The following is a 12,769-nucleotide window of genomic DNA, read 5'->3' on the forward strand; positions in this document are numbered from 1 at the left end:
TAATTAAGCAAAAAGTTATTAATTAGAGCTTAGGACAAAATGGCCAAGCCAGCAACGGGGACAAAGTGGCAACAGCAATGCCAACAACAACAATAATAACAATAGCAATAGCAACAATAACAATAACAATGACGATGATTCGAATGAGAATCAAGAGAGCAGTAGCAAGTTGCTAGGTAATGGAAATGCAGCTGCAAATGGAAATGGAAATGGAAATGTTTGTCAATCAGCGACAGCATCAACGTTGCCAGCGCCAGCGAACACACCGCTGAACAAGGCCATCAAGCACGATCTGTTCCCGGAGGTCACGTTCTGCAATCTGTCCGTGGAGGAGCTGCACGATGGCAGCGGTCAGAGTCACAGCCGGGCGGTGAGGAACAGCATCATTGCGCTGGACAGCGATGGCACACTGACCATTGGCCTGATGAATGGGACGCAGGTGAAGAAGCGCAAGCGTTTGATATCGAATGAATCGGGTGACTCGATAGATTCTAGCACCACGGACAAGAAGACATCGAAGATGCCCGATGGCGGCTACGGTTGGGTTGTTGTCTTTGCCTCGCTCATGGTTTCGCTTATATGGGATGGACTTTCGTTCTCCTTCGGGTTGATTAACACACAGCTGTTGGACTATTTCAAAGAATCGCCTTCGAAGACAGCTTGGATCAGTTCGTTGTTCTTCTCGGTGCCGCTGCTCATGGGTCCGATCTGGTCGAATCTGGTGGATAAATACGGTTGCCGTAAGATGACCATTTTGGGTGGTCTCATCTCCGCCTTTGGCTTTGCCATCTCATCCATTTGCAATTCGATCGAGATGCTCATGATCACGTTCGGCATCATCAGTGGCCTGGGACTGGGCATTGGCTATGTGACCGCTGTGGTCTCGATTGCCTTTTGGTTTGACAAGAAGCGTAGCTTTGCCACCGGCATCGGTGCATCGGGCACCGGCATTGGGACCTTTGTCTATGCCCGACTCACGCAATATTTAATCGATTCGTATGGCTGGCGTGGCGCCACTCTAATCCTGGGCGGCACCATGTTGAATGCCTGTGTCTGTGGTGCGCTGATGCGTGATCCCGACTGGCTGATCGAGGAGAATCGTCTCGAGAGCCGATCGCAGAGCGTCACCACATTTTCCAATTCAAGTGTTTGCCTCGAGGAGATCAAGAAGCTGCTGGATACCGGCATCACCAAGGAGGCTGTGTTGGACACGCTGGTCACGAAGAACAACACCGAGGCGAATCAGCAAATCGATGATCCACTCGACACCGGCCTCAAGCGTTATCGCAGCGAACTCTTTCTGCCCACGTTCCTCAGCATCCAAGAACTCGACAGCGTCTGCGAGGTGAAGAGTCTGAGTCGTCGTTCGTTGCGACACAAGGAAGGAGCAGAGGCTCCCTCACGTGAGAATCTGCTGTCCATGTCATCGGGTGCTGCACCAACGGCTCCGTATCTGAACTCTCCCGACGATACGCTGACGGGTCGAGTTCCGCCTGGCATCGCCGCTGAGACGTCGAAGAAGAGCTACTTGGCCTCGATTGAGACGCTGTCGCCATCGGAGAAACGTTCAACGATTGCAGGCACACCGAACGGTTCGTTGCGCTCCTCGGACGAGGGCTATCTCACCCAGAAGCACAACGAGGCCACCAACTATGCCAGCTCTCGGTATTCGCTCAACGAAAATATATTCGCCAGCAAGCACAATACACCGTCGTTGTCTAACCTGAAGGTGAATGGATTGCGTCACAATTCCGTGGACATTCTGAGCGATGATATGCACAGCTATTACATGTCCATGAAGGAGGAAACATTTGCACTGCTCGATCAACATCCGCGTCCACAGATATTTCAGCCAACAGCTCCAGCGGAATCCTTGGTCATCACCATACCGGAGCACGAGGAGCAGAGCGAGTTGGCGTTGCGTCGCTCACGTTTGGACAGCATAACGGGTCTGCGTCGACTGTCCAAGTCGAAGAAACCGAATCCGCATCGCTCGAATCTGCGTCGCAACATCTCCATACGCAACTCGAACTTCCTCAAGGATATGCGCATCCATCGCAATTCGATTCACTATCGCGGCGCCATGCTTAACACGCATCGCTATCGATTGCGTGCCTCATCCTGCCCCAACATCTATCGCAACTCGATGACGACAATTGCCAAGGAGGAGGAAGATGTAAGTACAAGTAGGAGTTAGGCAGAGATTTGAGAAGTCAGTAAACCTTCCTATTTTTAAGTATCACTATACTAATAAGCATACTTATGAGAGAGATAATATAGGAAACAAACGACACTTTGAAGTATTACACTGTTTACTACAAAGGAAGGATGATAAGAAATCTGTCTGGTTGATATGAGACAAGAATTGTATGCAATCGATAATAATTGGCAAACTCTTTACTTGTTGCCAGTCAACTTACTACTGATTATCTTTTGTATCCAATACGATAATATAGCCAAATCTTAACAAAATAGAATAGGTTATAGTTTATCTCACACTCTCAACATAACTGAGCACATAGTAGATTAACGCTGGAAGGAATATAGTAAGGCTAAGGATAAAAATCATACTTAAATAGTGAATGATACGAAATCAGCCTTGATGAGATGAGATGAGATTAGAGTTGTGTACAATCGGTAATAATAGCTTAACTCTTTAACTGTTGTCAATAAGAATACTACTCATCATTGATAATATTATATGTAGGATGATGACTTAGAACAATTTAGGATCCTCACAAAGTAGAATAGGTCACAGTTTAACTGGCTCTCTCAACATGACTGAGCACGTAGTAAAGTAGAGCAGAAAGTAATCTAGTAAGGATATACTTCACTATGATTCCACAAGATGTGTGTCTTTTGGAGTATAGATCAGAATATGTCTTTCTAAATAACTTATCCATGAATCCCAGATATATTTTGTTTACCACAGAAAAATCATCGTATATAATCATTAACAATTGCGAATACTACACATCATTGATCATATGTTGGATGATGATATAGGAAGCTCTTCCGATCTTCACAAAATAGAATAGGTCACAGTTTAACTCACTCTCTTAACATTACTGAGCACATATACAAAGTATGGAGGCCGAGTCCAAGTCCAAGTTAATCGCTGTTGCTTGACAACAGCTGCTCCGCATTTGGCTCAAGGCACGATTATCGACCCTCTTAATAAATATATATTTATAATTATGTGTACAGTGTACACATTCATCTGTGTATACATATAATGTTTATATTATATAAAGAGCGTACAACTCATAATACATGGAACAGAGCTGATAAGCGACCATTGAGACATTCGATACGGATTTGTTTCCGTATTGCCTAATTCCGAGTCTAACTAAAACATTATCACTAACATTATCATTGTTAATATAACTGTTATCATTTATTTTCAGACCTGGTACGATAGCTTTATGGATACTGTGAAATCCGCTTTTGACTTTTCGCTCTTTTTGGATAAAAAGTTTTCGTTCTTCAATCTATCCACACTATTCCTATTCATTTGGTAAGTACACAACACGTCGAGTATAGAGAGAGAGGGAGAGAGAGTGAGAAAGAGATTTCGCATCGAAGGTCTGAAACTGCGCAATCCTCAAGATGCTAGTGCTATAATTATTATCCGTAAGCAGTCGCAAAAACTGTCAAACCACAAAACGTCGCAATTTATTTGGCAACAGCTCAAAATTCATAATACATACATTATAATGAAAATATGAAGTCGATACCGCACATCATTCGAAATTACATAATTAAAGAAAAAGTCTTTTAAGAAAATATTCTTTCTTTATTTTTTATACCTTGTGTGACAAATTTAATAGAATATAAAATATATATGTATATGACTTCGTACTTTGAAATTTATATATTCTGTAAGTGCTTCAGAGTTATATATATAGTATATACATATATTATTAGAATAAATATTGTATGAATTATGAATAAATCAGTTTAAGGTTTCGCTTCAAATGAACTCAGTATTCAAACTTGTTAACCTATTTAAAGGGTATCTGCGAGTCGTTGTCAAAGCAAAACTCTCACTTTCAAATAAAAGTAAAATGAGCTTGTAGCAAATTTACCGCACTGATTAGGAAATCCAATAAAATCCGCTTCAAACGAAATCTTATCTTGACATGAACATTAACTACAACAAAACGCATTACAGGTTCATCATACCCTATCTTTATCTGCCCGATTACATGAAGGAATACAACTATGATGTGGGTGTGAGTGCGGTGTTAATATCGGCGATTGGCATTGCTCAAACCGTGGGCATGATTGGCCTTGGCTATTTTGGCGATCGACCATGGATGAACATCAACATATGCTACTCCATATGCATGTTGGGTAAGTTTGCACAAAAAACAAGTTTAAGGTTCAATATTCAGTAATGATTGATTTCTGTTTTTTTGCAGTTTGTGGTGCATCGGTTTTCTTCATGCCAATTCTGATCACTAACTACAATGGATTGATGGCCATGTGCATCATCTTTGGATTCACATTTGCCAGCTCCTTCTCGTTCACGCCCAGCATATTGGTCAGCATTGTTGACCTGGATGATTTCACATGTGCCTACGGCTTGGTGCTGCTCGTTCAGGGCGTTGGCATGATTGCCGGACCGCCTATAGCCGGTGCAATCTTTGAATATACTGGCAGGTAAGTGAACTACAATGAACCTGATTAAAAGAATAGCATATTTTATAATGGCTTCTTTTCTTATCTTGGCAGATGGGACGACTCCTTCTACTATGCGGGCATATTTATAGCACTCTCCGGCGTCTGTTCGTATATGATTGAGTTCTGTGAGAAGAAAGCAACTAAGGAGAGTGATAGTGATGTCTCAGAGACTAAAAAAGCTCAACTTTTACATTAGAATACTTATATAACACAACACAAATGTCAACAAAAGCAAAACTCCAGTGCAATTTAGCAAAAAAAAACAAAAACAAAAATGAAAGAAAAGCACTGCGGCCTATAATTAATAATAATAATATTAATATTAATCATAACGGACTAGCATTAAATGTTATAAAGTTTCTTATGTCAAATGCTGTTGCAGCTACAAAAAAGGAAAAACAAAACAAAAAATACAGAAAACTCAGAGCGAATTAGTAGATAAATATCGAAAGCAAAAACTAATGTTAATCGCGTTTAAGAAAAATCTATATATTGACTTGAGAACTAATTATATACACATACATGAATAACAAAAACTATATTAGTTAGCTAACGCACTAGGACAACTACATTATACGTATACTCCAATAAATAATAGTCAGGAAAAATACAAAACAGAACAAAATGGAAAACAACAACAACAAATGCTAGCAATATTTTTTAAATATAGAGATACCAATTTCAATATCATTGCAGTGCATCACTGCCATGCGCAAACGGGTTCCCCAAATTGTCTTCTTTGATGATATATTTGTAGTTAGTAATACCGCAAATAAACAATTTACCAATCTACGATGTAACTTATGCAATAACAACAATAAGAACAACAATTTCGCAATCAACTAAACAAAAAGTCTTCAAAGCAAAACCAGATGAATGTTAATAATAATAATTAAAAAAAATGAAATGATAGCACTATACCCAAAAATTGCAAATGGTTTAGAAGCAGAGTTAAAGAGTTTTTTACTATTTGAAAACCAAAACAGTTCAAGTATTATTAATAAATAAATGAAAATGAATTTATATGAGAAATTCACGTAGCGCACTGAAATCAATTATATATACATACATATATTATTTAGTAATATGAAGCACACTTCATTTTAGTCTAACTCAAACTAACTAAGTCTAGACAAGCCACACACACACACAAACCTTCTATATACAACCGTAGCCTATGTAGTTGTTGTTTCAAACAAATAAAAGAAAAAACCGAGCAAACAAATTTTTTGTAGCCTTAAGCATAACACAAAGAGAAAGCAAATACATTAAAATGCAAATTCTAAAAAATTTACAAAATCAATTAACTAAACCTTAATATATACAACTATATAAAACATTATTAAAAATGATAAATCAATAAAAAAAAATACAAATAAATACAAATTACATTTTGAGACAAAAAAAAAACAAAAACCAAATGAGTTTTAATACAACCCCTTTAGAAATTCTTCCCCAACAACTTGATTTTGTATTTTGTAATATTTATTGTGTATATTATTATTTTATTATACTGCTTTGGGTCTGGCAAATACAAATGTTTATAAATAATTTGATTTTATTTCTTGGTTTATTCCTCTTCGCGTTTGTTTCGGTTTTACTTTAAGATTTATATAAACTTCGAAATTGTTGGCGACATAATCGAATTGATTTAGCATTATCACCTTGATTTCTTTCTTTATTTCTTGTATATATTTAAATATTTAAACTTATAAAATAGTTTATTTCATTTATGCACGTTTGTATCGTTATGCGTGTGTTATGCAAAACTAAACAAATAAAAAACAAAGCAAAGCAAATGCGTCACATTAGAAAAAAATTAAAATACATTGCTGTAAAAAAAGATTAACAGCCACAACGTGTGGGGAGATGATAGGAATAGTAGTAGATTCATCGAAAAAATCAACGAATCACAATGAGAAATAAATCACGTAGTATATTTAAATATATGTATTGTATATATATATATATGTTTATGTATATATTACACGCCATCATCGGTTATCGTCCAGTGTGTATAATCTTGCCTTACACAATGGTAACTAGCAAACTAACTAAATGTACACAAAAATATTATTTTATACGTATGTTTTTTTTTTAGCATTTTCTCGTTTTTAAGTTTACAAAATTTAGAAATCACGCACGACACATTTCACATATACAATGTTGGATTCTTTTGTTTTTGTTTACTTTAAGGTTTATTTAAAATTGTAATTGGATTTCTATTGTTATTTTGTATGCTGTGAATAATTAATTAGTTACACATACATATGTAATTGTTTGGTTTCATTCTGTTTTTCGTGTTTAGTTTCTGTACTTTAACATTACGCTTAGTGTTGAAATGTTTTCACTAATTTGGGTTTGCTAATATTTGTAGCTAAATTTATTACGATTATATTTTTGCTTGAAATGAGAGAGAAAAGTTAAACAAAAGATCAGCTTCCACTACCATCTAAGAGTTAGTCACTAGCAGCTTTTCACAGAAGCGGCTATCAGCTATCGGCTATAGGCTATTGGCTGTCGGCTGTCGGTTATCGGCTATGAGCTATAGCTATCCCCAAGTGCTGGCATCGGCAATGGTTGTTTTGTTCGTACATCGTCTCTCCGTCTCTCTAATCCTAGCAACAACCACTATTAGCTGCACCACCCGCACCGCCGGATCCGGGCAAAGCTGGATTTGTGGGCGTTGCCTGTTGGCCAATTTTGATGCCGTTTGCCTGCAGTGACGAATTAAAATGATAAATTAATTACTGTGGTGTGTGTGGATTATTAATGCCTTAGAGCAGCAGAACATACCTCATTGTTGATGTCAAAGACACCCTCCTGTATCTTTTCGTATATCTCTTTGGCTGTATTTATGAAAGCCTCCTCCACATTGGCGGCTGTGCGTGCCGAAGTCTCCATAAAGACGAGACCATGCTCGCGTGCAAATGCTTCGCCTTCCTCCTTTTTCACCTCACGTCGCGAGTCCAAATCGCTCTTGTTACCAATGAGCATAATCACCATGTTTGAGTTCGAGTGCTGACGTGCATCCTCCAGCCATGTGGTCAGATGATTGAAGGTCTCTCGCCTTGTGATGTCATAGACAAGCAGAGCGCCAGCAGCGCCACGATAATATGAGCGTGTAATTGATCTATTAAAGGGAAACAAATAATGTTATTGCGAATGTTTTTTTGTTGATATCTTAAGAAGGAAACGCACCTGAAGGCTTCCTGGCCAGCTGTATCCCAGATCTGCAGTTTGATTTGTTTGCCATCAATGGTAATCATGCGTGCACCAAATTCGACGCCAATTGTCAGATCGTGCACTGGCTGGAAGCGCTTGTCCGTGAACTGCAGCAGCAGACATGATTTGCCAACACCTTGAAGACGAAACAAAAGAGGAAAAAGAAAACCGATTTATTTGATGTTGATGTGCGCCAAAGTGAAAGTTATCTTGAGCAATTTCACAAAGCGAGACTAAGTATGCGGCTAAACCAAACGGCTAATAACTATTATTACAAATTGCTAACACATTTCTCAGTTAAGAGTTGAACAAATTTGCTCCCTCTCTCTCACACACGCTTTTGGAAATTCATAGTTCTACCATTAAGCTCGTTCCAATAGGAATCACAACAATTTGCAGTGACCTCTGCAGTTTTACAGCTGTTGTTCTTATCAGATTTGTACACACTTTACTCAAATAAGAATGAAAGCAAGTTGCGATAAAAATAACACGAGTTGAGAGCTGACGAACGAAATGAAAGCAACAGCTGGTGAAAATAAAGTTCCCTTTACATAAAGAAAATAGTACATACATACTATATACATATAAACGCAGCTGATAAGCAAAATGCAGAATTGACTTTGGGCAAAAATTGCAAATTTTACAGGCATAAAAGTGGGGTTGCTTGACCGTTCAAAAGGTTGACTCAGCGACTGCAAACATACGCTTCTTCATAAACAACCACCCCCACCCCCATCCCCCAACTGTTAACTTCAACAGTCACTCAGTTAGTGGGTTGGAGTAAACGAAACGCCCGCACCTCTCGCTGTCTCTCAGCATAGCGTAGAAGAGGCGTTGTTATGGTATTATTGATTTTTCCTTTTTGCTGCGTGGGCTCCCCAAGCCCACACATATGCACACTGTCCAGGCGGACTTTAAACGACTAGTGGAGAGTAGCACTTGATTGTCACAACGCAATTTGCCCTTTCATAGCCTTTGTTTTGTTGTTACCACTGCACAGCAATCATTTTGTATGACAAATGCATAAAATTTTCACTCTCATATGGCCAATTGCCAACATCTGCAGCAGCCACGAAAACAGCATTCACCACTTACCAGTGTCGCCAATGATGATATATTTGAACAAGTAAGCGTAGGACATGTTTGCAATTAATTAAATGTGGGCTGGCTACCGTTTATTTATGAATGTAATAATTAGCCAATAATAATAATACGCAATTCCAATACGAATGAGATTTGCAAGCTGACTGATGATGATGACTGGTTTCGATAATCGATAATGTCTTATCGAAGACAGAGCTGCTGTATGCCCTGGTATTCTTACACAGGGCTACATAATAAATAACGAAAAGAGAGTTGCCAGCTAGCAGTGCGATGTTCGTATCGGTTTATCGATAACCCAGCCCTATATGTATGTATGTAGGCAGTTTTTGTCAGAAATTTTCTCGCACAAAGCGAAGTGTTTTCTAGCTCAATTTAATAATGAATTCAATGTGAAATGTGTAAAAAACGAATGTAGTTGTTAACTATTGATTATCAATTCGAAACTGCTTGCATTTTTTCGGCTCTGCCACGAACACAACACTGCTAACGGCGCTTGTGTGTAGAGAGCGTTCGCGACAATATTTCGCCTGAGTTGGTTGCCTGGTAAAATTTTCCTCAACTTGCTCCAAAAGGCGTAGGCAACGGTGTGTGCGTGTGTACGTGTGCGTGTCCGTGTGTATATGTGTATATGTTGTTTTGCTCCTTCCGGATAAGGCAAGGTGAAACATGAAGATGGCTGACGGCTCGACAATATTGCGTAGGAACCGACCAGGCACAAAATCAAAGGTAAGCACAAAATATATTTTATATACAAAATCAGAAACTATAATCAATTTTGTCGGAAACAGGATTTCTGTCGCTGGCCCGATGAACCGCTCGAGGAAATGGACAGCACACTGGCTGTGCAACAATACATACAACAATTGATCAAGCGTGATCCCTCAAATGTGGAGCTCATACTCACAATGCCCGAAGCACAGGACGAGGGCGTGTGGAAGTATGAACATTTGCGGCAGTTCTGCATGGAATTGAATGGTCTGGCCGTGCGTCTCCAGAAACAATGCTCACCCTCGACATGCACACAGATGACGGCCACGGATCAATGGATCTTTTTGTGTGCGGCACATAAAACGCCCAAAGAGTGTCCTGCGATCGATTATACCAGGCATACGCTGGATGGTGCCGCTTGTCTGCTCAATAGCAACAAATACTTTCCAAGCAGGTAATAACTTAGCATTGTAAGCCATCCAACTAGCCACATAATGTGTTCAAGTGTTCAACTCACAACCCACAGAGTGTCGATCAAGGAGTCGTCGGTGACGAAACTGGGATCGGTGTGTCGACGCGTCTACCGCATCTTCTCGCATGCATATTTCCATCATCGTCGCATCTTTGATGAGTTCGAGGCTGAAACGTATCTATGCCACCGATTTACGCATTTCGTCACAAAATACAATCTGATGTCGAAGGAGAATCTGATTGTGCCCATCAATGAGGACGAGAATGCTGCACCCGGCGAGAGTGAAGCCTAAACAACATCTAACAACAGCAGCTGCAGCAACAACTCACAACCACAACAACAACAAAATAATAGTAACGAAAAAAGAATAACAAACAAAAAAAATACAGCATAAGAAGTTAATTGACGGACCGAAAATTCAGTCATTCATACAGAACTCACTTACAACATATTTATAATATACATAAATATTTACTAATAGCTTGCATTAGATTCAAATGTAAAACGCATCAAATTTTTGTTTATTGGAGAACACACAAAACACACACACACAAACACATGCAGATCAGGAGCGTGTAGTCAAGAGAGTTGCGGGTGGAGAGAAAAGCAAAAAAGAAAATGTGGAAGAAAATTGCAAATTTTTTGTATGTAGTTCAAACGACAAATACATAAAGCAAAATAGCATTAAAATGAATTCAAATCAAGCAAATTGATAAATCCAGTTTCTCCCCCACCCACTATACAAAAGAACAAAAGCAAAACTCCCTTTAATTCCGTAAAGTTATAATTATGATTATGTTTAAATTCTTATTTTAAATAAATTATATGTAGACACTCAAGAACAAACAATAACGACAAGAAAAAGAAAACGGACGTTTATCAAAACGGAACCAACTGCGAAATTTGGCCAAAACATAGCAAAAGAAAAAAAATGGGGTAAAACTAGAATGAAAAACGCAGATGTACGATAAACTAATAAGTGAATTTTACTATCAAAAACTATATACAACAAGAAGAAAGCATAACAATAAATGGAAAGAGCAAAACCCATAGCCAATTGTCCAGATCGTCATGATCTTTTCTACACAATGTTCACCTCCAGCATGCGTTGTTGCGCCACCAAACGCTCGAATCCCAAACGACTCAGATCCAATGTCTTATATTTACCCTCCAGTATCAACTCGGAGATGGCACGTCCCACAGCGGGTGCCTGCTGAATGCCGTGACCACTGAATCCAGCCGCGATGTAGAGATTCTTGTAGTGCGGATGTCGTCCAATCACACCATTGGCATCGAAGCTATTGTGATCGTAGTAACCAGCCCAGCTGCTCTGCACTTTGACCGACTCAAAGGCGGGCACACGACTGGCCAATGTGGGCCACACATTCGACTCGAAGTAGCCATGATCCACATCCAAAGTGTCGCACTCTGGCTCCTCGTCATCTGCCGGACTGCGACCGCAAAGGAAATTGCCACCCAAGCCATCGCGACGGAAATACGTGCCATCGGGATCGATGGTAAGCGGCGTTGCCAAGCCAGGACAATTGCGTCCCTGTGTGTTGAACACATAGACATAACGCTTGCGCGGCTCCACGGGCAACGCCACTTGCAGCACATCCTGCCCAGTGCCAATGTTCGCCAGACGTGCCACCTGACCCGACTGTGCTCCTGCCGCCAGCACACAAGTATCAAACTTGACCGTACGTTGTTGGCCATCGCCAGTGGACACAACGGCGGCAGAGAGCTGACCTGCGTCATTCCACTCGAAGCCATTCACCTCGCCGTTGGCAAATTGTGCGCCATACTCGCGTGCCTGCTTTTTAAAGCCCATGAGCAGTGCCCAGGGATCAAACCAACCCTCCTTATCCGTGCCGTAGCAGCCAAGCGCAATGTCCTCGGTGGAGAGCCAGGGAAAGCGCTGACGCAATGTCTCCGGACTGAGGAGCTCATTGCAGGCGCCCAACTCATTTTGCAGCTTCGAGTTGCGGCTCAAAGTGTCGGCGCCCTTGTCGCTGGCCAAGATAAGATAGCCGTGGGGCTGAAAATTCAAATCCACATCGCCCAAGTGGCTGCGGCCATTCGAGATGAAATCATAGCCGAACAGCGACATCTGTATGTTCTCGGCCAGCGAGAACTGTTGACGCACGCCACCCACAGAGAGCACAGTGGAGGCGCTGGTATACTAAGTATTTAAAATTTGAGTTATTTTATAGTTAAGAAATTTCCCCTTTAAATGCAACTTACGCATGCATCACGCTCCACAACGAGCACGCTGAGTTTCTGGTTTTGCGTTTTACATTTCAGCCAATAGGCCGAGGAGGCGCCCATGCCTCCGCCGCCAATGATGAGCACATCACAGCGGTCAGGCAGCGCATCGCCACAAGCAGATGAGGCAACAACCGACAGCTGTCGTCGCAATTGCTGTTGCACGTTGGCCAAGCGCAAGAAACGTCCCAGTCGCTGCATTTTTTCACACTGATCGCACGCGACGAGCTAAAATAGCCCCACATCTCGAGCCACTCCAGATTAGATTCGCACTTATCTAAAGTGTTAAACAAACTCAAATAAAATAAC

General features: G+C 40.6%; 4 protein-coding genes across 5 annotated transcripts; 2 read left to right on the forward strand and 2 right to left on the reverse strand.

Annotated features, from left to right (window-relative positions):
- Window positions 1–22: 22 nt before the first annotated feature.
- Window positions 23–5,642, forward strand: LOC133846026 (uncharacterized; the record flags this gene model as incomplete). Its single annotated transcript, XM_062280733.1, has 5 exons — window positions 23–2,176; window positions 3,408–3,517; window positions 4,175–4,356; window positions 4,425–4,665; window positions 4,738–5,642. Coding segments are annotated over 5 exons (2,832 nt in total), but the record flags the coding sequence as incomplete, so codon positions are not given.
- A 1,338-nt stretch (window positions 5,643–6,980) lies between these two features.
- On the reverse strand, window positions 6,981–9,171 carry LOC133840780 (ras-related protein Rab-2). The gene is made up of 4 exons (XM_062272833.1): window positions 9,007–9,171; window positions 7,888–8,047; window positions 7,483–7,819; window positions 6,981–7,403 (listed from the first exon to the last, which is right to left on the reverse strand). The coding sequence occupies exons 1-4, from the start codon at window positions 9,050–9,052 to the stop codon at window positions 7,305–7,307; spliced, it is 642 nt and encodes a 213-aa protein (XP_062128817.1). The 5' UTR covers window positions 9,053–9,171; the 3' UTR covers window positions 6,981–7,304.
- Window positions 9,172–9,312: 141 nt separating this feature from the next.
- Window positions 9,313–10,709, forward strand: LOC133840779 (MOB kinase activator-like 4). 2 transcript variants are annotated; one of them, XM_062272831.1, is made up of 3 exons: window positions 9,313–9,741; window positions 9,804–10,177; window positions 10,229–10,709. In XM_062272831.1, exons 1-3 carry the CDS (start codon window positions 9,682–9,684, stop codon window positions 10,485–10,487), a joined length of 693 nt encoding a protein of 230 aa, XP_062128815.1. In that variant the 5' UTR covers window positions 9,313–9,681; the 3' UTR covers window positions 10,488–10,709. The 2 variants fall into 2 exon arrangements, with proteins under 2 accessions (XP_062128815.1, XP_062128816.1); XM_062272832.1 differs by having other exon boundaries at window positions 9,318–9,741; window positions 10,250–10,709.
- Window positions 10,710–11,158: 449 nt separating this feature from the next.
- Window positions 11,159–12,686, reverse strand: LOC133840772 (FAD-dependent oxidoreductase domain-containing protein 1). Its single transcript, XM_062272821.1, has 2 exons — window positions 12,440–12,686; window positions 11,159–12,377 (listed from the first exon to the last, which is right to left on the reverse strand). Exons 1-2 carry the CDS (start codon window positions 12,659–12,661, stop codon window positions 11,277–11,279), a joined length of 1,323 nt encoding a protein of 440 aa, XP_062128805.1. The 5' UTR covers window positions 12,662–12,686; the 3' UTR covers window positions 11,159–11,276.
- Between the last annotated feature and the right edge of the window lie 83 nt (window positions 12,687–12,769).

This window comes from Drosophila sulfurigaster, chromosome 3, assembly GCF_023558435.1.
Source record: "Drosophila sulfurigaster albostrigata strain 15112-1811.04 chromosome 3, ASM2355843v2, whole genome shotgun sequence".
Taxonomy (NCBI): Eukaryota; Metazoa; Arthropoda; class Insecta; order Diptera; family Drosophilidae; genus Drosophila; species Drosophila sulfurigaster.